We start from the raw sequence: 26905 nt of genomic DNA on the forward strand, positions 1-26905 counted from the left end.
TAAGGGTTTTCTCCAGCCTAAATGGTTCTATGATTCTGTATTGGATATTTGCCTTTAAAAGCCATTTACCCAAAAGGATTTTTGCACTGAGAATAATTCTGGCTTTTCCTAACATTTAGACTAATCAACAGTATCAGGAGACTGTTTAAAATAGTCTGTATTTCTTCTGCCTTTTTTTTTTTTTTTACTTTTCCACTAGGTAGGAGAACCGAAAGATGTCATCCGCAAGGATGTACGTGCCATTCTGAACAGGATGTGTCTCATCTATCCAGCCAGCAAGATGTTCACTTTCATCATGGAGGGGACAAAATCCAAAAACTCAAAACAGCGTGCAGGTGGGAAATAGCATGATGAACTGAGCAATTGCAAAGTACTTGAAATTGCTTTGGTTTGCACCTTGAAAAACCCAGCATAATAACATTTGATGGAATGTGAGATTTGCCTATGTATAGCATTTTATGTAAACGCTTGTAAGTGTTTAAACAATCGGATTTTAAAGTAATATCATCTTGCCTTTTATTTTTGGTGTCCATACCTTCTAAGGATGAGCAATTTGTTAAATTGCTATCAGCATTAAGATTATGAGTCTCCCTTGAGTAAGCTGCTTGTCTTACAACAAGCTTTCACAAGACAGTGAAACAGTAGTGGAGAGAACAGTGACAGTACTGTTGTCCAAGTGACTAAGGGAATCAGTTAATCTGATCAAGACTTTGGAAAGAAATGCCTCTACATTGTACATCTGTCTCAACTTTGTTACAGAAATTATTTGTGGTATGGTGTTTGTAGTTCAAACAACTCCCTAGTCACCTTGAAAACATCTTATCCTGATATAACCAGAAAGTTAAATTATATACATACATACAGCATTGCAAGCTCACAACTTTCTAAACTTACCTAGATGTGAAGTTAACTGTAACGTTGCTCATATATGGTAATGGGAAATATTTGAAGGGTGTAGGGATAACTGACAGCTTTTAGATGCTATCTGTGTGAAATAGTCTGAACCTTTAGTTTACTATTCATCCCATAAATCACCTGGAGTATATCTATCATTAGCATTATGATTGACACTTCTCTACAGTGAATGTTCAAGTTGTGCAAGCAACACAGAAATTGGGAGGGCTCTTTTCCCAGCAGCTTTAAACTGAATGTGCACGTGTCATTTTCTTCCTTTAGAATGCCTGGAAGAGCTTGGATGTCTGGTTGAATCATACGGCATGAATGTATGCCAGCCAACTCCAGGGAAAGCCTTAAAAGAAATGGCAACTCATATTGGTGACAGGGACAACACTGTGCGCAATGCTGCACTCAACACCATTGTGACTGTCTATAATGTTCATGGCGACCAAGTGTTCAAGCTGATTGGAAATGTGAGTGTAACTGGAAATAGATTTTTTTTTTTTTCAAATCCTTACACTTTTGTAGGGGATTAGCACTTTTGCTTGCAATTGGTCATGGTACATCTTGCTGTTGGTGTCGAGCATTTTGTAATGTTGAAAACAACTTGCTACACCACAGATGCTCTAAAAGTTAGTTGGTTAATTCCTGATTGTGGGATATATAACCTGGGTGTTCATGAATGAAAAACTAAACTGAAGAAATGAGCAAAATACTGACTTTCATGGGAATTAAATTGTTTATAAAGAGTAACTTGCTTTATAGTTGACTGTATAGGTAACACTTGTGATTTAGAATATTTGGATAACTTATTTGGATAACTTATTTGGCCAAAAAAGGCTAGTTGTTGGGGCTCCATCCTCTCAGCTTTTTTTTATGTCCATCTCCACCAACGGCTTTGCAGTTGAAGTCTGATAAGTTTGGGTTGTTTGCTTTGTCTTACTGCACTCCAGTGCTTAAGGTTTGTGTCAGTACAGCAGCAGTACAAAGCAACACAGTTTTGTTCTCTGGACATCATACTTAACGATGTCATCTAAAATGCAGTAAAAGTTAAAGGTGGCAAAACTCAAATTTCCAGTCTCCAGCAGTGGAAACCTAGTTCACTGTGTTGTCTACAATTACTGTGCATGACAGATTAAGTATACTGAATTCTAACCTGAATCAAGAGCTGTTAGACCATTTTTTTCCTGTTCTGCTCTCTGAATTTGTGGTCTTGGTAATGTTTCTAGCAGCACTTAAAATGATTGGAATATGATAGATTAATGCCTGTACAAACTTTTTGTGTTGTGTTATATGCCATAGTGTATACAAGCTATTAGATGGATATTTTCTGACGTATGATGAGCAGGGAAGCAAGGCTGCCTCTCTCTCCCCACTCCCCTTCCCAGCTTCCTGAAATGTTAAAATTTAATGTGACTCTTATTTTCCCTGGTAACCATCTCCATGATAATTAATGTTGCATTTTCATTAACATTTTAGATTCCTGTCTTATTTTAACTATTGTTCAGAGTGCAATTTGCCTACTCCTTAGTGTTGAATAGTCCATTTGCGTTTGGATTTTCGAGGTTAAAAGAACTGTAGCCCCTGAACCATTCAGCCCCTTCTAACCATGGCTTTCTGAGCTTCAGTATGGTCCATCTAGTCCCAAAATGTATGGCTTTTCAGGAAAAATCATTTCCAAATCATAGGGATGCTGGAGAGTACTTCCCACAAAACTGTCACGGCTACTTTTGTTCAAATGTAGTTATTGGTAACCTCGGTCCTGTAGGTAAGCCTGTAAATATGATTCTTTTCAGCTCATGAGTTGGAGTGTTCAGTTGGCTTGCTTTGTGTTCAGGTTGAATTATAAGTACATTGAACAAGTCAACTGTTAAAAGGACTCTGGCTTCTGTGGCAGGGTCCGTAGTGTTAAAGCATTGCCTGGGCTCCTAATAGGGGATTTAGAAAGGTGGGTGGGGATTTTTTTGTTTGGTTTGGTGTTTTTTCAGAAACACAAGCAACAATTGGAAACACATGGTAGTATCATGGTTTGAATTCAAGATGACTTGTTTCTTGGAAATTATGTGGGCTAGAAATAGCTGTATTCAGTATTACAGCTTGTCAACATGGGTTAATTAGCTCCTGAAGTAGCATCTGGCAGTCCAGAGTGGCCCTATTAGATTGCTGCTGGATGGTAGTATTGACAGTTCCTACCCTTGCTATTAGAGAACTTCAGTCTGCAGTAATAAGTGGCATACCTCCTGTAGGTGACTGAGATTTCTAAAATCCATACAACTCAAATTGAGTGAAAGCGTTGTGTGTTATAGCTTTCTGAGAAAGATATGAGCATGCTGGAGGAAAGAATAAAACGGTCAGCCAAGAGACCGTCTGCTGCTCCAGTGAGACAGGCAGAAGAGAAACCTCAGCGTACTCAAAACATCAGCGCTAATGCTAGCATGCTGCGGAAGGGACCAGCTGAGGACATGTCCTCCAAACTCAAGTATGTAATGATACGTTATGGTCTGTGGCCTGCATAGTGTATGTGCTAATATCATGTCTGGCGATGTTATCTTAGTTCTTGTATCATCATCTTTGCATGTTGTGAAAATTGGCCAAATGATATAAAACAAAATGTCTGAAACTTTTTTGTCTTGTCTGTCTTGAAATCTTTCTAAATGGTCTTGTGCCTTTTTTCACTGCTTCTCCATGGACAGAATTATGTATCGCACTTATAGGATGTAAGTACTGCCCACTAACTCCTTGGTAGCAAGGCTCTTGTATCTTTCAATTTCTATCCTAGTCATCCCTTCCTGAGGGTGTGACAGGTTTACTATGGCCAGTTCTACGTTATTCACAGGTCTCTGACTTAAAGAAAAGAAAGAAACCAAAAATACGGGTTTCTGCCAAGGTGACTGCAGGCAGAGGTGGCACTTCCACATTAAGCAGCTGTTAGAAATATTAGGAGAACTTCCTGTGTGTTACATTGAACTTGGTGTTGATTGGATCCTGTTCTTAACTTGTTAGGGCAGACATACAGCACAGAAGTGGATTGAGCATGTGTGAATTGTAGAGCCTGGGGCAACAGTACCAGAAACAAAAAGCTCAAACTGTATTCCTTGCCATCTGCTCATTATCTTGGAATAAAAGTCCCTGTTGACAACTATATATTAGAACATTTCCTTGAAAAATCTAATATGCAGCACAAGTCACGTGGGACGCTGGGAGTCCTAGGTTCAGATGAGTTGGCAAGGTTGCTATGTACATACGCATCCTATCCATCATTTAAAAAAAAAAAAGCCACTCATTAACTGTAATGCTATATTCCATTAATACTACTTTAAACTGTGCTAGATATCTCTCAAAATGAACCAGTGCATACCTATCATAGATGCAGGGAGTCTTGTGGTGGGTTATAAGAGAAACTAGAAAGACAAGTAACAAGCAGCTGCTCTTCTGGCCTACAAAAGCTTGTTTTACTGATGGCTAGGGGAAAGGCAAAAGGGGTTATTAGGGGGCTTGAATGAAATCAGAACTTCAAAATTGTGCTATTCTATTATGAGAGCTTTAGGGCTACCAGTGGATGCTAGTGCTAGTACTCTTGCCTCTTGTGTATATATAATAAACACCTCTCCCCGGGTTTCTATAGCCAAAATCGCAACATGGGCAGTCACTCTGAGACAACGCACACAGTTCCACGGGAATTTCAGCTGGATCTTGATGAAATTGAAAATGACAACGGTACTGTCAGATGTGAGATGCCAGCACTTGTACAGCACAAGCTAGATGACATCTTTGAGCCAGTCTTGATTCCTGAGCCCAAGTGAGTCTAGTTTTAACTCCTAAGTGAAACCAGTAGGGCTACTTAAAAACTATTTTGAGAAGCTGAATTGACCGTGCTAGCTTCTACATTCAGGCTTGTTTACACAAGAAGGTAGTGTCAGCTAATTTGAAGAGAGATGTCAAAGCGACGGTCTGTTGTACTGTTGGAATCTGGAGAGCAGTTATTTCTAATGAAAAACCTGGGTTCTGCTTATGTGTTTTTATAGTAAAAAGATCTTGAGTTTGTAAATGCATCATCAGTGTCTTTACGAGTAGTGCAATAGACATGTTAAAAGGAATGATTCCTTCCTTGAGTATCCTCTGTGAAGAATGAAATTCTTTTCCCTTGTCTGTAAACCATCATTAAATATCGCAGTTCCGTGTAAATTAGAGCTATCTCTCCAAGGAATAATGAATCCCGTTTTCTTCAACTGTTTAGAATCCGTGCTGTATCCCCACACTTTGATGACATGCACAGTAACACAGCTTCTACTATCAACTTTGTCATTTCCCAAGTAGCCAGTGGTGATATAAATACAAGCGTCCAGGCTCTGGCACAGGTAAGCGAATTAAGGTAACAACTAATCACACTGTACTAACCTATTTGTCTGCGAGGGTGATGAGTTGCACTGTGGTGGAGCAGTCATGTCAGGAGACGTGGACTCTGCTCAGAATCTCCCTGATGACAAAACTAAGTGCACAGGGGCCATCTGACTCGCTTTAGCAATAGAAATTCCACTTGGAAGATGTAGAATACACTCTTAATACAGAAGCACTGAGGGGGAAAAAAAAGCATGTATCTCTGTTTTTGTCAAGTATCTCTGCTATAAGTTTGAAAAAGCCAGTTAAGCCAGTGAGACTTAACTTTTAAATGTAAACTGTTTTACAGATCCGCAGCAAAAGAATTGTCTTGCCTCATAGCTTTTACATGTTTCTAGGGTGGCTTTAACTACTTAAAAGTATTTTATCCAGAAGATTTCATAAAACTGTTAATTCCAAAATCCATAATGCAGCATTTCATGTTTTCGTTTGTGTGCAGGATAGGATTGCAGTTCTCTTAAAAGATCAATAATTGGTTGTATTGGAATTAGTAATAGGAGTCTGTGGCTACTGATTTCAGGTGAAAGCTTAGAATATAAGTGCCTTAGTAAATGGACTGGTCAGGGCAAGACCTTTCCTATAGAAGAGTTTTTAAATTATAGTTATTTTGCACTATTTGCATTACATTGACTTGGGTGTTTTGTTTTTAAATCTTAGATTGATGAGGTTCTCAGACAGGAAGACAAAGCAGAAGCTATGTCTGGCCACATCGACCAATTCCTAATAGCTACATTTATGCAGCTTCGGCTAATCTACAATACGCACATGGCAGATGAGAAGCTAGACAAAGATGAGATAGTCAAACTTTATAGCTGTATTATTGGGAGCATGATCTCGGTAAGGCTTTGACCTAAAAGTTAAGGTGAAGAGCAAATAATTTCTATGCAGAAGTTGCAGGAGAATGGAATGTCTGTCCTGTACCTAGGTTAGCTTACTGTTGAGTCTTATCTGTGAAGGTTTGTTACTAATTGCTCACCAATGCACCTTTTGAGAGAGTGGGGAATGAGAAATTGGGGAAGAAGGTCTGTTTGTTGCTTCTACAGAATACAGCCACTTTAACGCTTTTATTCAGCTGTTTTAATATGCCTTACTTCTGAGTGCTTAGTTGGTGGCCTAAGTATTTTCAGAAGTCACTCTGTAGAAATAACCTTCTTCCTAGTTACATTTCTATTGTTTAATGCTGGGGGGGACGCGGGGGATGTCAAATGGTTTGACAGTGTAGTCTAGAGAAATCCCTACATTAAAGCATTGTGTGCAGGGAAAAATTCTAATACTGTCTTCAATTTGTAGCTATTTCAGATAGAGAGTCTGGCTCGAGAGGCCTCCACTGGTGTGCTGAAGGACCTAATGCATGGTCTTATTACATTAATGCTGGATTCTCGGGTTGAAGACCTTGAGGAGGGTGAGCAGGTCATCCGATCAGTCAACCTCTTGGTAGTGAAAGTTCTGGAAAAGTCTGACCAGACCAACATCTTGAGGTATATAATGAAAATTGTGCAGTTACTGCTTCTCTTCACGTGTCTTGTGTGTTCCTTGAATGACTGAGTTTGTTATTCATTCTGTAAGCAAAGAATGATGTGTGTAGAATCATTCAGCTGGCTAATGAAGAGTTATCACTGATTGTCAGTGGAGATTAGAATTTGACTGCACAATCTGCACAGCTGGAGGCAGGCTAAACGAACCAGCTTAGTATGATTCTATATGCTTTGTAGTTCAGCAGACTGCCTCTTAAACTCTTGTAACATACTAGAAAGAGAGAGCTGTTACACAATGTGATGTAAACTGCTGGACTAACCCCAGTCTCTGGTGTGGTATTCTGTGGGGAGCTGGCATCTTTTCTGTGTGTAGCACTTTTCCTGTGTAACTATTACAAATTTATTCCTTTTAGCGCTCTGCTTGTTTTGCTCCAAGACAGTCTGCTAGCAACAGCCAGCTCTCCTAAGTTTTCAGAACTTGTCATGAAGGTGAGCCTGTAGTAGAGGTTTTGAACTTGGTTTATCTGAATCAACTTAGCTGAAAGAACAGATACATTTAAAAAAAAAAAGTGACCATAACTTGAAATATTTCTTATAACTCTTATTATAATCTTATAATTAGATGTTGCATATAGTGACTTCTTATGCCAGAAGGCTTAACACCTGCTACTAGTTTACTGAAGCTTGTGTATACTAATACACACTCCATACAGAGGTGTGCAATCACCTGCTGGGCTTATTTGCTTAGGCACAGCACTGTACTATGGATTCAAACAGTCCCAGGCTGGAGCTGGCTTGTATTTTGTCATGTCTAAGGACAGGCAGAGTGAACATGCAAAAGTCTGCATTTAAAGCATGGGTGTGATCTTTTTTTATAATACAACACTCTTAACTTTAATGAGGTTAAACCTAAAGAACTGGCGCTGTGCATGGGTGTACATAGCATATATGCATTATCTGCGGAAATTTCTTCACATAAAGCATTCAGTCTCCTGTTTTTGGTAGAGAAGTCAGCACTACTTTTGTTCATCAGCTCTAAAGAAGGATCTGGATACAGTACAGCTAGTTACAAAGAGAAAGCATATACCAGTGCAAATATAGCTTGAGCAGACAGACATGGTGCATGTCTGTATGTGGTAGCTGAGTGAAATGGCTCAAGTATAGTTTTGTATAATCTTTCCTTGTATAATTAAATGCTTCTTCCTTGAGTTGTCTTGCTTTAAGTCAGCCTCTCATTCCAGTGTCTGTGGAGAATGGTGCGTCTTCTTCCGGAAACCATTAATAGCATCAATCTGGATCGGATTCTACTGGATATCCACATTTTCATGAAGGTTTTTCCCAAAGAGAAACTGAAGCAATGTAAGAGTGAGTTTCCTATAAGGACACTGAAGACACTGCTTCACACCCTGTGCAAGCTGAAAGGGCCCAAGGTCAGAGCAGTCACTAGTCATGTACTTTTAAACTGGATGTTCATGCAGTCTCTAAAGCTTTTCCTTTTTTTTTAATTTATTCCCTTTTTTCTCCTTATAGATCTTAGATCATTTAACAATGATAGACAACAAAAATGAGTCTGAGCTGGAGGCTCACCTGTGTAGAGTAATGAAACACTCCATGGACCAGACTGGAAGCAAAGCTGATAAGGATACAGAAAAAGGGGCTTCTCGCATAGTAAGTAATGTAAATGTGTTGATGGGGAGAGGGAATGTAAGGCAATTTATTTAAGAAACAAGCTTAGTTTTTGTGATTGTGGAATATGAAGTAGTAATTGCCTTTCCAACATGCAACTAGTGTTGGAAATACTCTTCTGGTTTCACTTTTATTTATGGCTGTTTTGGGAACTTGCAGTGTGTTTCTGTTACTCACAGAATGTTCAGGTAATATCCCAGGATGAAGTGCTCTCTAAGACATTCAGGTGTGCAGCATAGGTTTTATGCTGCCTGATACTGCATTTGATCTACTAAAAGTTAACCATACCCAAAACAGGTTTTAAGCACTGGCTTCTCAGAAGGAGTCCTACAGCTTGATAATGTCCTTACTCTCATTCTGTGTAAACAGTGGCTATGTAAAACCCTAATTGCTTCAAGGTTTTCTTCATCTTGGAAGCTCTGTATCCAGCTAGCAGGTCTGAGAGCACTGTGGGTTCATCATAACTTCCCTTCATTTTTATTCACTTTGTTTTAGAAGTCTCCTTTTATTTATTTCTTTAGGAGGAAAAGGCTTCGAAGGCCAAAGTTAACGATATTTTGGCAGAAATATTTAAGAAGATTGGCTCCAAGGAGAACACTAAGGAGGTAAGTGCTCCCTTCCTGCAAGGGAGAAGGCATGATACATTAGAATGGTGTATGTAGCAGTTGTAGTAATGGACAGGAACTCTTCCCTCCCAGGGTCTGGCAGAGCTGTATGAATACAAAAAGAAATACTCTGATGCAGACATTGAGCCCTTCCTGAAAAACTCCTCTCAGTTTTTCCAGAGCTATGTTGAAAGAGGCCTCCGGCTGATAGAAACAGAACGGGAGGGGAAAGGACGCATTGCTGCTTCTACAGGTACATGTTACAGCCAAACTGATTTGATTTATGAGAAGCAGAGATATAAGGAGGGCAGCTACATATCTGTCCCCTGGTAGAAACTAATAATTGCAGATGCTTATGGACTTTCAAAGTGAGTCACGTGTTTTCTTGGCACTTGTGTTGCTTCATGAGGCACCATTTGCAGGGACTATGCGTTCTTAGTTTACAAAAAAAGATGTTGTAACCATCGTCACACTAAATGTAGAAAACATCTGAAAGGCTTGGTAAACAAGTGGTTCTAATTCGTATCCTTAGTGTGGGTTGAACATTAGCCTATGTTTCATGTGTCTGGTATCAAGAATTGTTTCTGCAAAGTATACAGCTGGTTTATAACAGCAGCAGCTGTCAAATTCTCCTTTTACCTTTTGGTTACTAAAATGGTCCAGGATATTTTTTGGTAGAATATTGTTTACTGTGGAATTGAAAAGTTTATTTTAAATAACTTGAACTCTTTCTACAGCAGTCGTTGTGATTACCCCTTTCCAATAAATCAGCTTTACAATTGAATAAATTACTGTAAAACACTTAGTTTGTTAGTGAGTCTTTTCATTGCATGTAAGCACAAATGAGTATTTAATGCAATATTGGGGAGGGAATGTAACAAATGATTAGCTGACAGTAAAAACTGATAGTCTGGCAAAACTACCTTTAACTTTCACTTCTTTCACATTTCACACTGTCCTGTGAGACTTTTTAGCATTTTCTCCTACTACTGTTCCTTCTCTTATCCCTGTATTTTAAATTACTTTAGGAAGACAATGTAAGTTTCTTTCAGAACCTCCTAAATGTGTCTGACTAGATAGGACAGAAGATTCTACCTTTAGTCCTAAAAGTCTGTACAACCAAGAAATGTTAGTTCAACAGTTAGAGATTTCAAAACAGAATTTGTGCCCCGATTTTCTTTTTCCCCCTCCCTAACTATAATAGTTTGATGTAATAAAGGATATTGTTCCATCTTGCAACTGTGCTTTATCTAGACTAAAGTATAAATGCTTAACCTTAGTTCTCCTTTTATCTCTTTTAAATATGCTTGCAGTAAACTAGTGAAAACAAATCCCTGTCCACACTAAGTCTTAGAACTTGCCATTCATTTCAGAATGTAAAGGTTTTTTCATAATATAAAATCCTTTCCTAGTCTTTTGGTAGGGAAGCTTTAAAAACCTTGCTACATGCCTTCCAGAAATCACTATTTCAGATTGAATTGGAAGAAGCAGCAGCTTTAAGTTACATGAACAAGAGGTAAAGAGGGGTTAGAATCAGTGGTGAGGTCTGCCCAGAAGTACTCCTAAACTTAGAAAAAGACAGAAGACTCCAAATATTTCCCATCCTGCTAATTGCTGAGGTCTCTCTGTTGGACATAATGGTTACTGCTGATCTAGATCAGCATCTTCCTCTCCCTTCACTGTCGTCTTCAGCTGTCAGCCTCAGCACTACTTCTGGAGCTGCTCTGCTGCCACTTTTTAAATGTCGCAGTTTGTCTTCTTGGTTTTCAATTGTCGTTCTTGCAAGGAAATGAAAGGGCTGATATGCCTATACTAGCAAATGTAAATAGCTTGGTAGTTTGTAGGTTGGTTGATTCTTCATCCATTGCATCTTATTTCAAGGAACTGACCAAGAGGCTTACACTTTTTTGGTGTGTTTAATCTTTTTTTTTTTTACTTTTTTTCTCCCTCCCCTCTTCCCCTATCCTCCAGGAATTTCTCCTCAGATGGAAGGAACATGCGTTCCTGCTTCTACCCACACTGTATCATCATCTATAGGAAACACAAATGGGGAGGAAGTGGGGCCTTCAGTTTACTTGGAAAGATTAAAAATCCTCAGGCAGCGTTGTGGCCTTGACAACGCAAAGGTATTGTACTTGACAATCCTTGTAAATCCCCAGGGGAGGCACTTCATTTGCACTTTTTTTTTTAAGAATTCAAATTATTGGTTTTTCTGTGCCAAAGGCAAATTCTAATCAGAATTTATGATCTTTCATTATACTGCATGTCCTAGCTATTCACTGCATGTCACCATGCCTAGTATAAATGGCTTTAAACTCATTACTTGGCCAAGTAGGCTTATGTTTCAGTCCACCCTGTTTGCAGCACTGGTGTACATGCAGGTTGTTTCTGCAGCTCTGTAGTTTGGTATCTTCCCTTGCCGTGTAGTTGAGTCTCAGAAAGGTTCAAATAACTTAACTCCTGTTTTCTAAAGCTTAAGATATATTGATCTCTGTGAGTTGAATGATGTGGAAATTCTAGATCTTTCTGCTCTGAAACAACCATAAGAGCTGAATGAAGACTTTGAATGAAGTTTTATATATTTTGGGTGTATGGATACTGAGGCACAGAAATACTGAATGAGCTTAGTATTGGAAACCTGTGGGCCAAAATTTCTAACAGTTTGGTGATCTATGAGTTAGGAATCTAGTGCTGATGGCTGAAGTTTGCACTCAGCCACATGAGAAGTGATGTTCAGTCTAGGAATGGTCATACAGGCACATCACTGTTTTAACCTTTAACACACACTTGCATATCACCTTACAGCTCTGAGGAGGCGAAAGGTTTCCTAGATGATATAACAAGGTAATTAACGCAGATGGAAGTATCAGTTGGTAAAAGAACAGTAAATTGACATTGTAAGTCTTTGGCAGGGTGTATCTTGCCAATCAATCCAAGGTTCCTCTTCTCATTCCTACAGAAAACTCATTGGCTGTTGATGCTGCGCATGGGCATGAACTCTTGTGGTGTTAGAATTCAGGCTGTTCAAGACTGCAGCAGGCCATCTCAGTAAAACACTGGTCTGATGTGAATTTTTGATCTTTAAAGACTGTAGCTCCTTTGTGTCCCTACTGATATCAAGCTAAATGAACTACTTAAATGATAGGAATTGAGTATTGTAGTTAGCTTTGCATGGTTCTGACTTTGACGGCAACTGACTTTATTGCTGCAGATCACCTGTTGTATTGCTCCTTCTTTCCTCTGTTTTGAGTGTCTCCTGTGAAGATGAAAAGCCATTGATTATGGTTTGTACTTCTTATATGGCTTTTGCCACTATCTGTCTTAACGCTTCACTCTCCTCCCCTGTAGCAGGAAGACAGACCACCTCTGACATCTCTGCTCTCTAAACCAGCAGTCCCTACAGTTGCATCCTCTACAGATATGCTTCACAGTAAGCTCTCCCAGCTCCGTGAGTCACGGGAGCAGTACCAACATCTGGATCTGGACTCCAATCAGACTCATTCCTCTGGCATTGGAACTACCCTGGCTTCACCCTCTTCTGCAGCAGCTAATATTGATGACTTGAAAAAAAGATTGGAGAGAATAAAAAGCAGTCGCAAATAGAGATGCGAGAGAGAGCATCACTGTTGCTTGGGCTGTCTTCAGCTTTAGTTTACTAAACTAGAAGTCTTCATAGTTAAATGGCCTCATTTAGGCCTAATGTATACAAACTGGTTTATGTATAATACAGTGGATTTTGGGGGGTTGAGTCATTGTGGCACAAGTATTTGTACATACTCTGCTTCTCAGTGAGCATCTCTTTGACAATAGAAGGCTGTCTGTGTATTAGTTTTAGTGTACAGACCTGTAAACAACCATCCTCTTGCTCAGACTAGTTTCTCATAACTTGTTTTTTTATTTGTAAAATTGTCTTTAAGATCTTTTCCTAGTTCTTAACTCTTAGAAGATCTTTAGTGATTTCACTTTTAATTTTGTGAATTCTTCTCCATGTAATCCTTGAACTGTTGATTCTGTATGGACACATGGCATGAAGTGACTAATTTAAGTGTCTTTTGTAAATAAAGTTTGCATTAACTATACCAGCCTCTGTAGGAACAGCAGTGACTGCTGGTTAGAGAATTCACTCTCTATTCCTGAATGTTAGTGACTGGGCATCTAGAAACTGAACTAAGCTATTCTTGACATGAACGTTGGGGTTTGGATATATTGTAAGGAAGATGAGTGAATATATACTATCTGTGGGTGCAATCCTGAGACTTTGCACTCTTACTTTTATGAGCAGTAGTGCATTTTTCACATAGTTGCTTTTTTGTTTTGGAACGTGTTTCTGTAACTTGAGAGTAAGTTGAGAATATTTAGTTTGCTGAAGTGCTTATTTTAAATTATCTAGTCCTTGTGATGCCTTTACCCAGATTAAGCATAGTCCCATCTGTGTACAAATGCTTTCTTTGAGGGAGCCTGCTGCTGTTGATATGGAATAGGTTAGCAGTGATGTGCAGTCAGTGGACTCATTTATCCTGAACTCATTTGGTTAAGCAGTCTTTCTCATGCAGGTGGATCTCACCACCACATTCTTCTTGCTCTTAAACATCTGATGTCACCAAACTCTACTATTTGTGTAACTGTGACACCTGGTAGTGCTAGTCTGTGGAAGCTGTAGCCACTGCTTTTTTTTTTGTAAGAGTGTCTTCTGATTAGCCTTTTTCAGAAGCAACAAGTATGAAGATTAAGACATACACTGGTGTAGCCTTTCTAGCCCTTTCATCTCTAGGGAGGTGATGTGTTTTCACCTTACTACTGCACTTCCACATGAGAGCTGGTTGTGAAGCATAAATTGCACATCTGTTCCATAGCTAGAACAGAGTTATTGAAGAGTTGGACAGGCAGGCTTAAAATAGCACACTTCTGCTCTAGATTTTAATCTCTTCTATATAACTGCTGCTTTTGTTGTTTGCTCTGTGGACCAGCAGTCTCTGCATTAGGTTCGTTACTGAAACTATCTTGCCTGATTACAGTAAAAATATGGCTTTAAATTAGTACCTGTACAACAAATCTATGCCAGAGCTTTTGCAAATGGCTGAAATCTTCCTTTCGCAGGACCCCTAGGCTGGGGTTGCAGTTGATATAATACTGCTTGGTGCTTATGGTGAGTTTGTACACTGTGATATAGCAGGTGACTTGCGAGCGTTCTCCATCCTGTGTTAATTGACATGATGCCATTCACTGCTCCACCACCTCGATTTAGTAGTTGCAGTCTCCTCCTAACCTGAAGTGGGCACGCACTTTTTTGTGGAACAGAGCTGTGTGACAAGTGGAGGTTTGCCCTTATTGGTAAGTGCTGAGGTTTTGTGCACTTAAATTGGGGCTGTTTGTGAATAGTTGGTGTTGGCTGGCACTAGTTACTGCCACTACCTCTCAATTACTAGCTGCTTTTTGAAACTTACTGACATTTAAATTAATCCATATGTTCCTTTACCATGTCCAGCAGATACTCTGAAGAACTATTTGTTAATTAGCTCAGGATGTTAAAACAGCAATGCCTGCAAACCTGCATACAGCTATTATAAATTTGAAGCTGAATTGGAAGTGAAGTACAGGAATAATTGAGAATCAGAAGATATAGTTGCTTACTATGAATGAGTTTTTGCCCTGTGTCTCTGTAGTGTTTGGTTGGACTCAATATCCTGGGAGTTCTAAACTTAAAACTTGTGCACATAAATTAATAAAGCCTAATCTTTAGCCCAGACAATATTTAAATAACATTAAACTGAATTTTAAAAATGATTCCTCTGTATTGTTTGTAACAAGTCAGCATTAACAGTGACTTACTCCAGAAACTGTATGGTCCTGGTTCCTCTCTTAGATGTGCAATTTCTCACGGATTATTAGATAGCAGTGAAAGGGTGAGGCTAAAAATTTAAACATTATGAAGGGCTAAACATTTTCAGTGTCCGATGCCTGTGGTTATCAATGACTTTAAACAGTTGTGGAACTCGAGCTCTCGAGGTTTCGTTCTTCGGATGTCTTTTGAGAGGTTGTTTTTATGCTTTCTTTGGGCAATCAAATTGGGCTGTCTTCAAGTTGGTTCCCAAATGAGCCATCTTCAAGGAGGTGGCCAGACAGTAATTGATCAATGACTGTTTATATCCAACTAATTTCAGGTAGCTACATCTACTGTCATTTTTTCAACACAGTCACTCTGCTTCTTAATGCTCTGTATGAAGCACAACAAAATTTCACTGTTGCCTGTTTCTGTGACTTGATGGCACTGTGAATGAGGAATTTAGGAATATGGTGTCATAGGGTGCAAGGACAGTTTCCAAATCTCATTATTATATTTTAAGAGAAAATTGGGCTGAACAAATTCGCTAGTCCAAGAATGTGTTTACTGCTGTACTGCTGGGTCCTCAGTGGTCCACAAATTGCTGCTAAAGAGGATTTTATGAAAGAACTGAAGCTGCTTTTGGGAGTGATCCCTGAACAGGCTTTATAAGACAACCAAACAGGTATAGCGCAGGATGCTTCCATTGGAGGCCCTTTGACAATGACTGTGCATGAATTGCTTCCTTCTGAATCTTGCTACACAGGTGGAAAATACACTTTGAGGACCCAGCACCACCTGCCATGAAGAAAGTTACTGCCATACAGTAATGGAAGTGCTACTTAATGTATTCAAGCCTGTATTCCTCTGTAGGATGAATTGCATACAGCTGGCATCTGTAACTTCTTAAGATGCTAACCTTGCAAACTCCGGTGTTGGTATTTGTCTGCTATTGTAGCTGAGAACAATGTCTTATCAAAACAGGTTATAGTTGCTTTACTTTTGATGTTGGTATTGGTGTTTTGTGTAATGCTACAGTTACTGTATGGTGATAATCTCCATTACATTCTTGGCTCAATTTCTAGAACAGAAAATGAGTTGACTTGAAGGGAGGAAATGGACAGTGCCCGAGGGCACAGTCGTGCTTACTATGACTGACTTAAGGCCATCATCTGAGGTCTAAAATCTGTTGATGATTATAGCTGATAGAAGGGAGGAGCATTTGTTTGAAGCACAACAGATAATTAGCAGTACAACTAGTGCCATTCTGTTGGTACTCCTGGCTACTGTGATGGCTTAGATTCAAGTGCAACTAAACTCAGCATGAACAAAAGGAAGAAGATGGGTTTGAGAGCTTTTATTTTCAAGGGAGAACACTTTCCTTTGAGTTGTAAGGATATAACTGTTTTACTTCAGGATCTTCTATGCTTATGTCTTTAAGAAGTAGCAAAAGTGTGCAAAACTGAGAGCAAGCAAGGTAAACGTTTCCTCTATCGCCCATGTTTTTCGATGGCTTTTCGCATCCACTTTTTCAGGCGGAATACATGGGTATAAAATCCATATTTGTCGTCTCGGTCACAGCCTTCTCCCCATGAAACTATTCCCACTTGATACCAACGGTTGTCATCTGGGTTCTAAAGCAAAGAAAAATGGGATTGGCACAAGGAGCAAGAGACTTCCAGATCTAAGCCTTGTATGCACCCCAGCCTGTTTAGTGATGGATACTGCTTTGGAATTCAGACTGGCATCTACTAGATAATGTAGCTTGTTGGAGTAATTTTGTCTACTCTTAAACCTCTAACTGAGAATTGGCCATCACTCATGCATTCTGCAGCTGATCTCTGTGCTGAGAACTCAGTACAGAAATGGGGCTGAATGACTGCAGGATTCATCTCAGTTGGTCCGCTTGGGCATGAGATGGGTTTGCTTCAGCCACTCGGCAGTCTCCGTCTCTGCTGCTGTTTTTTAGGCTATTATGAAAGTTCAGCATAGCACAAACCTAGCTCCATGTGTTTTATGAGCTTGAACTTGTTGAACATACCTTCATTACAAAAGGTCCCCCACTGTCCCCTTCACAGGCATCTCCTCTCTCTGAGTCTTCAGGACTGTAACCTACAGGCAAGAAGAAATTGAACGCTTGACTGTAGGAGGAGTGGCTGGTGTTGGCCATCTTTTCCTTGAAGTATTGCTGCATAAATTTTCTGAGAGCCATGAGATTGCTTACAGCTTCTGCCAACTATTGGACTTAAACAAAGCTATTTTCTAAATTTATATGTAAAACAGCTAACTCTGCTTCTGTCTTTGCAACACTTCTGAATCCACCATATTCTGCCATCCTCTGTGCCCTCATTCCTGTTCTTTCATCAGAATTGCTGTTAGTGTCAGCTGTCACTGTGTTCACAGCTGTAGCTTAAGCTACTGTGCCTTTCTCTTGTCTTAAACTTCTGTGTGTAATATGCCATGTACCCTGTTCTTTCATTCTATTTACTAGAGAGACACATTGTTGTCCTCACTTTCACCTTCCTGTCATTCTGCAGGCTCTGTTCTTTCTCTCCCCCAACTGTCTGTCTTCCTACAGTCTCGCTATGAAGAGGAAAGGGATTTCACTTTAATTCCTGATGAACTAGACAATATCTTTGCATTTTCCCATTACCCGTCTCCCCTTTTCTGCTGTATGTCTGCATCTCGGCTATTTTTCAAGACTTGTCTAGAAAAAGAAACCATAAGAACACTATTGTCAGTATACTAATGAAATTGACTTCCATCCTAACTCAAGCAATCATATACGTTATTAGATGTGAGCAGCACAAACTCGGTCAAAAATCATGAGAGATTTGCTTGTAGGAACTGATGAAGTCTGCACAAATGAAGAATACAGCAGAAAGTATTAAATGGGTACATAAGTCCATAGTCTTTGTATCTTGAATTCTGTGTTCGCTTGTATTCTCTCTCAAAAAGAGTATAGTGCCAGAAGAGATTTAGGAAGGTACAACAAGGATTATCAGAAGTGCAGAATGCCTTCTATATTAGGAAAGATTAAATAAGTGCTCCTCAGCTTGGAAGAGAAATGACAGAGCTGTAAAGGGTCCATAAAATAGCATATGACATGGAGAAGAAAATTTTTTTCTTAAGTTACGAGTATAGATGTGTACCTCTTCAAATTTATTAGGAAATTTAACAGAACATGAGGAATTACATTTTTCACACATGCCTAACTAATCTGTGGAGCCTGTTGCCACAGAAGTTGTGGGCGTAAGTATGAATAGGCTCCAAAAGGTTGAGACAAGCCAGTAGAGAAGAAGGGGTTGTTTGGCTACTGAGTAGGATAACTGGTGTGCAGCCTTTAATTTAGGAAGTCACTGAACTGTTCTGTATACTGATCAAAAGATAATTTTAGGAAGTCACTGAACTGTTCCACGTACCGGTGAAAAGATAATTTTACATGTGCTCAGTTCTTACATGGCTGTTGCTGGTATCTGGCAGAGTGGTGCCATTAGGCTAGTTAGCCTGACATAGCGTGATGTTACAAACCTTATTCATAGCTTTAAGTTCTCCAGCCTTCGTGTTTTCTGAGAGCTGAAAAAGTTCTTATCATAGGAAAGTTATTCTTTATGGAGGGCATTTGCAAATTTATCAGAAAGTAACCTTGCTGCGCGAGCCCCACCGGGAGCACAGAGCCCTTGTCTTCTGTGGCAAGTTGGCCTTGTGTCTCCAGTGCTACTTACCTGCACAGAACATGTTGTCAGTGACTTTAACTTTGGTGGATGCCTTGCAGGTTTCTTGGTCTACAATTGGCACATTGAGCTGTTGCAGAACTGTGGGGAGGTTGCTTGGGCTAGTGGCCCATGTTTCTCTCAAGTTTCCCCAACCAGTTACCCGCCCTTTGTAACCTGACAGCATCAGCCTGTGGAAGGAAGCATGAGTATAATCGAACGTATTGTAACAGCTTTCTCCTGCCTGGCTCTCTTGCTGATAGTCTAAATAAGGCATCTTTTTCTGTCTTTTTTGAAGGCCCAAAGAAGGGTTTTGTAGCCTGTATTTTTAGGACTGTGGGACAGTCCCCTCACCTCTGCACAACCTCTTTGGTAGGCAGGCAGACAGGATGGATGTATTCACTGAAGATGATGGGTCTCTTCAAGTGCATGAGTGCAATGTCTCGGTCCATGTTCTCTTTCCAGTTGTACCTGGGATGGATGATGATTTTATCCAACAGAGCAATCTTCTCTTGATTCTTTTCATATCTGAAATAGTCATGAAGGAAAGAACTTGCTGTACAATAGCAGCTGAGAGTCTTTTGGGGTTCATGATACTCTCAGGTGCTTTGTACTCTCTGAGACAATACTGTCTTCACTCTGGAGCACCCCTTTAAACTTTCCATGCTTCTGCTCTCCCTTTCACTTTAACCTTTAGGACCAGCAAGAGCTGCAAATGACAGCTCCATTAGATCCCATCATTGAGAGGCATGTGGCATTGGCTATGTATGTTTCCTTGGATACTGAACGATAGCCCAGCCTCATCGTATCTCATTACTCCAGGAGGAAGGCTATTTCACTCTCACTTCATCCAGGCTCTTACTTTGCCCTTATGTGCTTGCCAATCCGCACCAAGATGTCATTTGTGGTTAAGTTCTTGTCCCAGGGTGGATAATAAAGACAATGAGCAGCAGTCAAGACCCAGCTGTCACTGATGAGGCTGGCACCACACAGCAGTTCTTGAGGACTCTTTTTGTAGAGCATCACCTGCCTGAGAGACAAGGAGGGAGGAAGGCTTAGCAGGACCGAAGGCGTGGCTGGCTAAATGCGGCTTGGTGTCATGCAGAAAGAGCAGAATTTGCAGTGAGCGGGGAAGAGCGTTGCGCTATACTGACAAAGACAACTGCCTTGGTGGCTCTCTAGCAGTCTTCCCTGGGCATGTATATTCTATGTAGTAGGCCATTTACCCTATTTCCTTCACCTGGAGAGGTTTCTCATCCTCTCTGCTCCAGCAAAGCTGGAAAGAGGAAGAGACAAAGATGAAACACACCAGCACTCTTGCTTTCCCAGATGGTTGTGTACTTGGCTCAAGAGGAGAGTTTCTTTCCAGCTATTTTAGTACTACCCTGACAACCACTTGGAGGAGCTTTGATTAGAAGCTATAATGCCCACATGCTGCCTGAGATGGGAGAGCACCTTTACTTCCCCCTGCTTGAACTGAAGAGAGACAAAATTCCCCATGAAGGACTATGCAAAGATAATGCTTACCAGGGGGAACTGCCAACTTCTGCATCGTCCCCACACACAACTCTGCCTCCTATGTAGGACTCCAGCAGCTCCTTCTCACTTTTATCCTTTACTTCTTTCTTCTCAAATAAAGGACGAGTGCCGCAGTCTGAAAAAAGAGGCAATCTGGCTTTGTTACTCTATCTGATTCACAATGGAGAAAGCATGCTGACTGCAGACAACATAAGCTGGAAGAGCCTAGGAAGGAAGTGCTTACTAGCTCCATGACCATAACTGGAGATTGACTTCTGAGCGTCCTTCAAGGAATTTAAATATTTCCCCCTGCTTTTGACAGCCTTTGGCAAGCTGGTGTTTCTGAGGAACAGTGCGTGCCCTGTGGAAAGAAGCTGCAGCCTTTCTACAAACTGTGATGCTGTATCTAGAGTTTTTGCTCACCTGCTTCGCCTGAACCAAAAGTTTTGATATCAAAGAAGGTTTTGAACTCCTGAGGACGGGTAGTACGTCCTGATATTCCCTCCAACTGTTCGTTCCCATCCTCTAGCAAGCTGTCTGAGAGAGACAGAAAGACAAACATGGTAAAAGGCCTAACTGCAGTTTCCATAATTATCAGCAATGTAGGTGTTCCTTTCTGCACCCAGTGGGTCTGATGAAGGAATGATGTTTTAAAACCACTGCTCTTTTTAATGCTCCTTTTCCACCATTGTGAGTTTTCAGGGGGAAGAGAACACCTGAGAGATGTAACAGCTCTATACATGTATGGCAGGTTAGTATATATGATATTTGGACAAACGGGACTTCCACATACATGGTGCACATGCTTCCTTGTCTATGCCTCCCAGGCCAACCACTTCACCCTAGTTGCACATACTGCTTTTGTTTGCCACTACCTCACAAGTGTGCCTCCCCAAACCAATGTAGGCTTCTCACCGCAGTAGTGCAGATCACAATATTCAAAGTTGGGTGGTTCATCTGTGACACACCAGACACCCTCATCGTCTCCATCGGGATTCCGACAGTAATTCTCCAGCAGCTTCACCTCTGGGTCAATGTGTTTTCCATGGAGCATCTCTTTGGCTTTCTCAGAGTTCCAGGGCAGGCACTTAGCTCCAGACACAGTGACCGAGAGGGTCCCGGTATAAAGCATGCCTTTCTCTTGTTCACAGGGCTCCACCGGGGCTGGTAGCGTGACCCGTGGAGTAAATTCAACTGTCGTCCTTTCTTGACCTGGAAAGACAGAGAGCTGTGATTTAAGCCTCAGCTTTGCACTCAGAAATACTGTTAGCCCCTTTACTAAAGCCCAGAGTTCCATGGAGTATCCCATTATGTTTGGGGGTTCCCACCATGCTACCATGCATGTGGTGGCCCTCTACAATATTGCAGTGTCAGAGGTGGTCCTTTCAACAGGAGGTAAGGTGAGGCTGGCACTGCTCATCACACTTCTCTGCCACTAAGATGTGAGGGACAATATTGTTTGTGTTCTTTTCTGGGGTATCTTTGAGAATCAGCTCAAGGGATGGGTAGGTGCCTCAGGCATCATAATGCTGCTGCGTTAGAGCCTCCAATGCCTTTTTCTCAAATGCATAACTAGACCATATTTGGGGGAACCTTTTACCATGATATGCTACTAAAATAGCAAATTTAACTTTTGCCAATGTTTCTATATCTAATGATAAGAGAAAAATCTTCCTGCCATGCTTTCCACAGTTTTTCTTGCAAGTATCCTAATGGCCGCAAGCTTTAAGCAGCGTTTCCTGAGTGAGTGGGCACCAGATAATCTGTTCTGCGGCAGCTGCTTGGCCTCAAGGTGCCTTCTCCTTGTGCACTGGGGGAATCCCCATGTGAAGAGAGACCCTCTGTTTGACTAATCACACTGGGACACAACAGCCACTGAGCAAGTAGCATTCACCTTAATCAGTGAGGCTGCTTCTGTGTGAGATTGACTCATGTCAACATGATTGCAAAGGAACTGTGCACAAAAACAAGACTTTTCTAGCCCTGCCATATCCATGCACGTGTAAGTATAACAGTAAGCTACTGTAGGTCAGAAACAAACTAGCGAACAGAGATAGTACAGATGCCTGATCGCCCCAAAGTAGAGCAGTATCTCTTTACATTTTGCCGTATTGCAGACCAGGGCAATGGTGATGATTTTTAAAACTTCAGAACATCCCTTGGTCAAAATGGTTGCTGACCTCTCTGACTTTCACTTGTAAGAGTCATTGCCTCTAGTCTCTGCTTTTGGAAGAGAAACTTCTGCTGTGAGAAGGTTCTCTGCTTTCTACCAGTTCTGAGATGGAGGCCAAGCCCCAGGGGAGACAGCTCTCTATTGTGCAGAAGAAACGGGAAGGTATAAGTGTAGGGGGATGGTTCTCCATCCTGTCAAGTGCAATGATGAGAGAAGGGCGTATTCTCTGTTCTTGAGATTGTGGGTATTAAACTGCACCTTCCTGTATGAGTGAATGTTAAGGCAGGCAGTCAAGCACAAGCTGTAGTGGTTTTGTCCTAAAGGTGGTAATTCAGGCAAAAAAAACCCAGTATGACTCACTGCTGTCACAAATCAGAGGCAGCTGAGCCAGGATTTTGGGGTGCTCCTGACTGGCAAAACTGTAGTAGATTCCAGGGGACTGCTGACACTGGAATTAGTTTTGATCTAGATTAGCGTAGTCTTGAGAAAACAACACATTAGAGGAATTTAGCTGAGGTAGATGTATGGGTGACTCACTGACTTTTCCTCCTCAGCTCCTTTACCCTTTAAGACACAGCTCCTCTACTCCAGCTGACCTCTGTACATGTAAGATCCCTCCCTCCTAACTCTCTCCCCTTCCTTGACACATTTAGTATCAGTCTTGGTGCAGTTTCCTTGCCAGTGAAGGGCTTGCTGGGGTGTAGTGCTGAAGCATACCACACACTGGGATGGGACACTCCTCCCGTTCCACCGTTGGGTCTCGGGTGTAGCACCATGGGCCTTCTGAGTTGTTGTCTGGGTTCCTGCAGTAGTTCTCAATGAGGTTTGTATAAATGGTGGTGTTAAATCTACGAGAAAAAGCTAGTTAGGCTAGGAAGGAAGGACACCTTGGAGAACCCTTTAGGGGTGTGCAGGAGATGAACTTACTTAGGTATATGTGGATATTTGCTTGTCCACACTTGACATTCAATCCCTGATTTGGTGTAGCTAATTGTCCCCTGATAGTTCTGGCCCAGACCAAGAGAGCAGTTACCTGTCAAAATCCCAACATGGTGTAAGCCAGGGCCAAGGGAAATGGACATTGCATTTTTCAAGGCCAGAGGTGCCATCCCACAAATCCCTTTAATAAACTTCTGCTGCATGTGTGAGCCTGCACAAGCACAGGCATTCTCTTCATGGGGTGGGAAGAGCACACAGCTGAAGCTCTCTCTGCCTCATCAGAGGGAGCTCACCCTGAGGCTCTGTGCTTTGCTTTGGCTGTAGGCGCAGGTCAGAGCCCTTCTGAGAGGCTGGGCTTCGGGATGCCTGACTGTGTCACAAGAAGGGTATCTACCCCATGCTGTTTCAGTGGGGGAGTTAGGCTGTTTGTGAAATGGTTAGTGGGGAAATAAAGAGGAAGAAAGGAATTTCAAACTCCCTTCCTGCTATTTTTCTTTCTAATCAGCTTCACCAACTTTAGATTTTTTTTTTTCCTTACAAACTCTGCAGGAAGCAAGTTCCTGGCACTCACTGTATCTGGGAGACTGAGGTCAACATGCGTTTCTTACCTTGTAGACAAGCATCCAGAACTGTCCTGGAATTTCTCAGACCCTGACATACTAGCAAAATAAGAAGAAAGAAACACATTATATGAAAGGAATCCAAATAAACATAGTTTGAATCAGTTTATCATCTAGGGACAAAACACACGTGCTTTGTCCTGGAAAGTGAGCTCTTGTAAGAGGGTAGGGAGCCATCTCTCCAGGATGGGACAGTGCATCCTAAGGGACAGCAGGGCACCTGCAGGACTTGAAGCAACTTACCTTGGTATTTTGACCAAAATGCCTCCTGTAAAAAAAAAATAAAAAAAATAATAAAAAAAATTAAAAAATATCTATTTAAGAGTAGAGACACAGAACATCAGACCTTGCTTAGCTGCTGCAATTCAAACCAGTAGGAGAATGCCCCATCACAACAAAGGGAACAGACTAACCTAGCTCTGTTGATATCAATTATTACAGAGTCAAACAAAGCAAAAAATCTGATATAAAACCACATTCCCACTTATCAGACTCAGGAATCAAGAGAGTACTGTTGTTTCTAAAAGGACCAAAGATGCTTACAACCTTCATCAACCTGCAGAGGAAGCAGAGCCTGTGCTACAGTGCAGAAGTCCAAGGAGCTGAACCTAGAACTTCTAAGGCCACAGATCACACGTAGGTATTGCTCAGTGATTTGGACCTACATCTCTGCTGTGCAGCCTGAGGGTGATGGCTTTAGAAATACTCCAGAGGTGGTGTCTTGCTGGCTTAGACTCCTAACTGTTCATCTGTTTACTGTTGTATTCTTGGGAGTGGAATTCAGCATGGATACTGGCCTCGGGGCTAGGAGCAAATCCCAAAAGGATGCAGAACAAATTTAGCAGAGTGAGTGAGTCTGGAAGCCAGAAAAAGGGATGGGCTGTGTCAAAGCTTCAGCTGAAAGGAGCTTGAGGCACCTGCACTGTTTGGTTGCTAAGCCAGCTCTTCTGTGAGTGTCTGGGGCTGTGACAGTTTGAATGTGTGTGGCACCACGCTGAACTAGTGGAAGATGCGATTCAGGACTGGTGGTTGAGGGAAGACTCTCTCCTTTTCGCTTCATGCTTAAAGTAGAGAGGGAGGGAAGAAGAACCTGAGCTTTGAGCTGCATTCCCTGGAATGGCTCCAGGAGGGGAAGTCCCTAAGGAAGCTGGGGCTCTCCTTGGGGCACATCCACATCAGTCTCATCTTTGTACCACAGAACTGAGTCTTACAACCCCAGCCCCTCACTGTGTGCGCAACCTGCTGGTCTCTCACTACAGGTTTCTTGGGACCACCCATGTCCCCTGTACGTACCATCTGAACGGTGGATTCAAGGGCTTCAAAAGCCTCCTCATAACTGCACGTCTCCTCCAGGCACTCTCGCTCCAGGTTTCCCTCAAGCATCTCTTCCAGAAATCCCTTGTTGGCACGTCGTGGGCGTTTGAGCAGTGACAGTGCCTGCTCCTTTTCCAGGAAAACTACCGAGTCAGAACACTGCCAGTCAAAGGGGTGCTCACAACAGGAGGGGCCCTTTGTCTCCCCTTGCAGTTTCCAAAAAATCCCACATGGCTGACGTGATGATCCCACAGCCCAGCCTCCCCCAGCGCAGAGAGGAGAAGCCCTGTCAGGTCCCCACCTGATGATCAGAGCAGGCTCTCTATAACTCATCTGTCAGAGCTGGCATCACTTAGGCAACAGCAGTGACACAAATCCTCTGCTATCCTTGGCAAAGCTGCTCTGCTCATTTGCAGTTAGGTAGAGGCTTGTTTGCTTGGAGCCTGCTACTGCTCCCTGCCAGCCACAGTATTTCTGTCTTGCCAACCTCAGACCACTGTGATAGGCACAGCTTGGTTCCATCTTCATGTTCAAATACCCTGATTTGAGACCTGTAGACAGGTCTTCCCCCACAAAGCAGTGGGCCAGAGAGGACCTAGCCTCATATTAAGAAAAGATGGATGAAGTAGAGGCTCTGATAAGAGAAAAGGAGCAATGAGCAGGCAGGCTGCATACTGCGTATGACCTAAAGTTTAGATAAGGGACAGCTGGGGAGGCAATGGAGAATTGCAGCCACCCAGGTCACCTGAGGAACTCTAGCCCAAAAAGGCCCACAGTTGTGCTACACAAGGTTCTGGGCTGAGCCACATTCCCCTTCCCCACCATCTCCCAGGTGACCCACAAAATCCTGACCCACAAAATCCACTGATTTGTTGTCACCAGCCATCCCTGCCAGCTGCTGGATGCTGCTGCATCCTCCTGTGCAGGAAAGCCCTGTGCTCACTCCACTCTTGGCACCCTTTCACTCCTAGCTTCAAGCTTTTAGCAGCTCCTCCTGCCTTACCGAGAAAACCTGCCACCGGCTTTACCCCTGGAAAGAAATAACCCCATCTTTCTTCCTTCTGTCACCCACTGGTACTGCCCTTCTCCCTGTGCCATTGAGTCTTACCTCTGGCATGGCTCAGCGTGAGTTGCAGAAGGCTGGAAAAGAGCAGGCCCCTCAGTACGCTGTTTTTGTTGTGCGCCATGCTGTACAGCCCTGGCTGCAGGGGAAATGTAAAGGGAGCAGAATAAGTGGAGTCACAGCCCCGCTGGGTTAATATTGAACCAGAATGAAGAAACAGGACTCCAGAGGTCGTGGTGTGTCAGGGACAGTGGGACTGAGGCTCCTCTTATCCCTCCTCTCTTGGCACCTCTCCCTCCCTTCAGGGCATCCTCATTTTCCTACTTAATTGGTGGAAGCCAAGCAAAATGTCTCTGGATCCCCATAGGACTAAAATTAGCATTCCATTTCATAACAGGGAAGTTGGCATGAGGAGTGAGAGGACAAGCTTGTCCCAGGGCACAGGGAGAACTCGGGCTGGCATGGAGAGGTCTCTGCCAGCTCACCCCAACCAGAGCAGCTCACACCTTTTCCCTCAGTGCCACTCCATTCCCCTGCAGCTCTTGGCACCATCACAGCCTCCCCACCATGCTGGCTCAGGTTCCTGCTGCTGACTCTTCTTGGAGGCTGTACTCTAGTAGCCTCGCAGCAAGACATTGAGAGCTCCTTAGCCATTCCCAGTTCTTCTCTTTTTAGCTGCAGCA

At 42.1% G+C, this 26905-nt stretch overlaps 2 protein-coding genes across 2 annotated transcripts in view; one reads left to right on the top strand and one right to left on the bottom strand.

The window, feature by feature from the left end:
• Positions 1-13142, top strand: part of CKAP5 (cytoskeleton associated protein 5) — a 43822-nt gene extending 30680 nt beyond the window's left edge. Inside the window, exons 30-43 of the mRNA XM_009277514.2 lie at positions 200-335; positions 1177-1370; positions 3204-3376; positions 4523-4696; positions 5135-5255; positions 5953-6132; positions 6586-6773; positions 7184-7259; positions 8012-8200; positions 8301-8438; positions 8978-9061; positions 9155-9314; positions 11033-11187; positions 12410-13142. Coding sequence (XP_009275789.1) covers positions 200-335; positions 1177-1370; positions 3204-3376; positions 4523-4696; positions 5135-5255; positions 5953-6132; positions 6586-6773; positions 7184-7259; positions 8012-8200; positions 8301-8438; positions 8978-9061; positions 9155-9314; positions 11033-11187; positions 12410-12664 — 2223 coding nt within the window. The 3' untranslated portion in view covers positions 12665-13142. The remainder of the gene's footprint in view (positions 1-199; positions 336-1176; positions 1371-3203; positions 3377-4522; positions 4697-5134; positions 5256-5952; positions 6133-6585; positions 6774-7183; positions 7260-8011; positions 8201-8300; positions 8439-8977; positions 9062-9154; positions 9315-11032; positions 11188-12409) is intronic.
• Positions 13143-16223: 3081 nt separating this feature from the next.
• F2 (coagulation factor II, thrombin) lies at positions 16224-26361 on the bottom strand. Its single transcript, XM_009277516.1, has 14 exons — positions 26268-26361; positions 25139-25302; positions 24089-24113; positions 23834-23884; positions 23214-23319; positions 23004-23134; positions 21029-21325; positions 20537-20650; positions 20123-20249; positions 19458-19625; positions 18950-19123; positions 18608-18786; positions 16924-16994; positions 16224-16516 (listed from the first exon to the last, which is right to left on the bottom strand). Exons 1-14 carry the CDS (start codon positions 26344-26346, stop codon positions 16373-16375), a joined length of 1830 nt encoding a protein of 609 aa, XP_009275791.1. The 5' UTR covers positions 26347-26361; the 3' UTR covers positions 16224-16372.
• Positions 26362-26905: the final 544 nt, after the last annotated feature.

Source organism: Aptenodytes forsteri, unplaced genomic scaffold (assembly GCF_000699145.1).
Source record: "Aptenodytes forsteri isolate BGI_AS27 unplaced genomic scaffold, ASM69914v1 Scaffold146, whole genome shotgun sequence".
NCBI lineage: Eukaryota > Metazoa > Chordata > Aves > Sphenisciformes > Spheniscidae > Aptenodytes > Aptenodytes forsteri.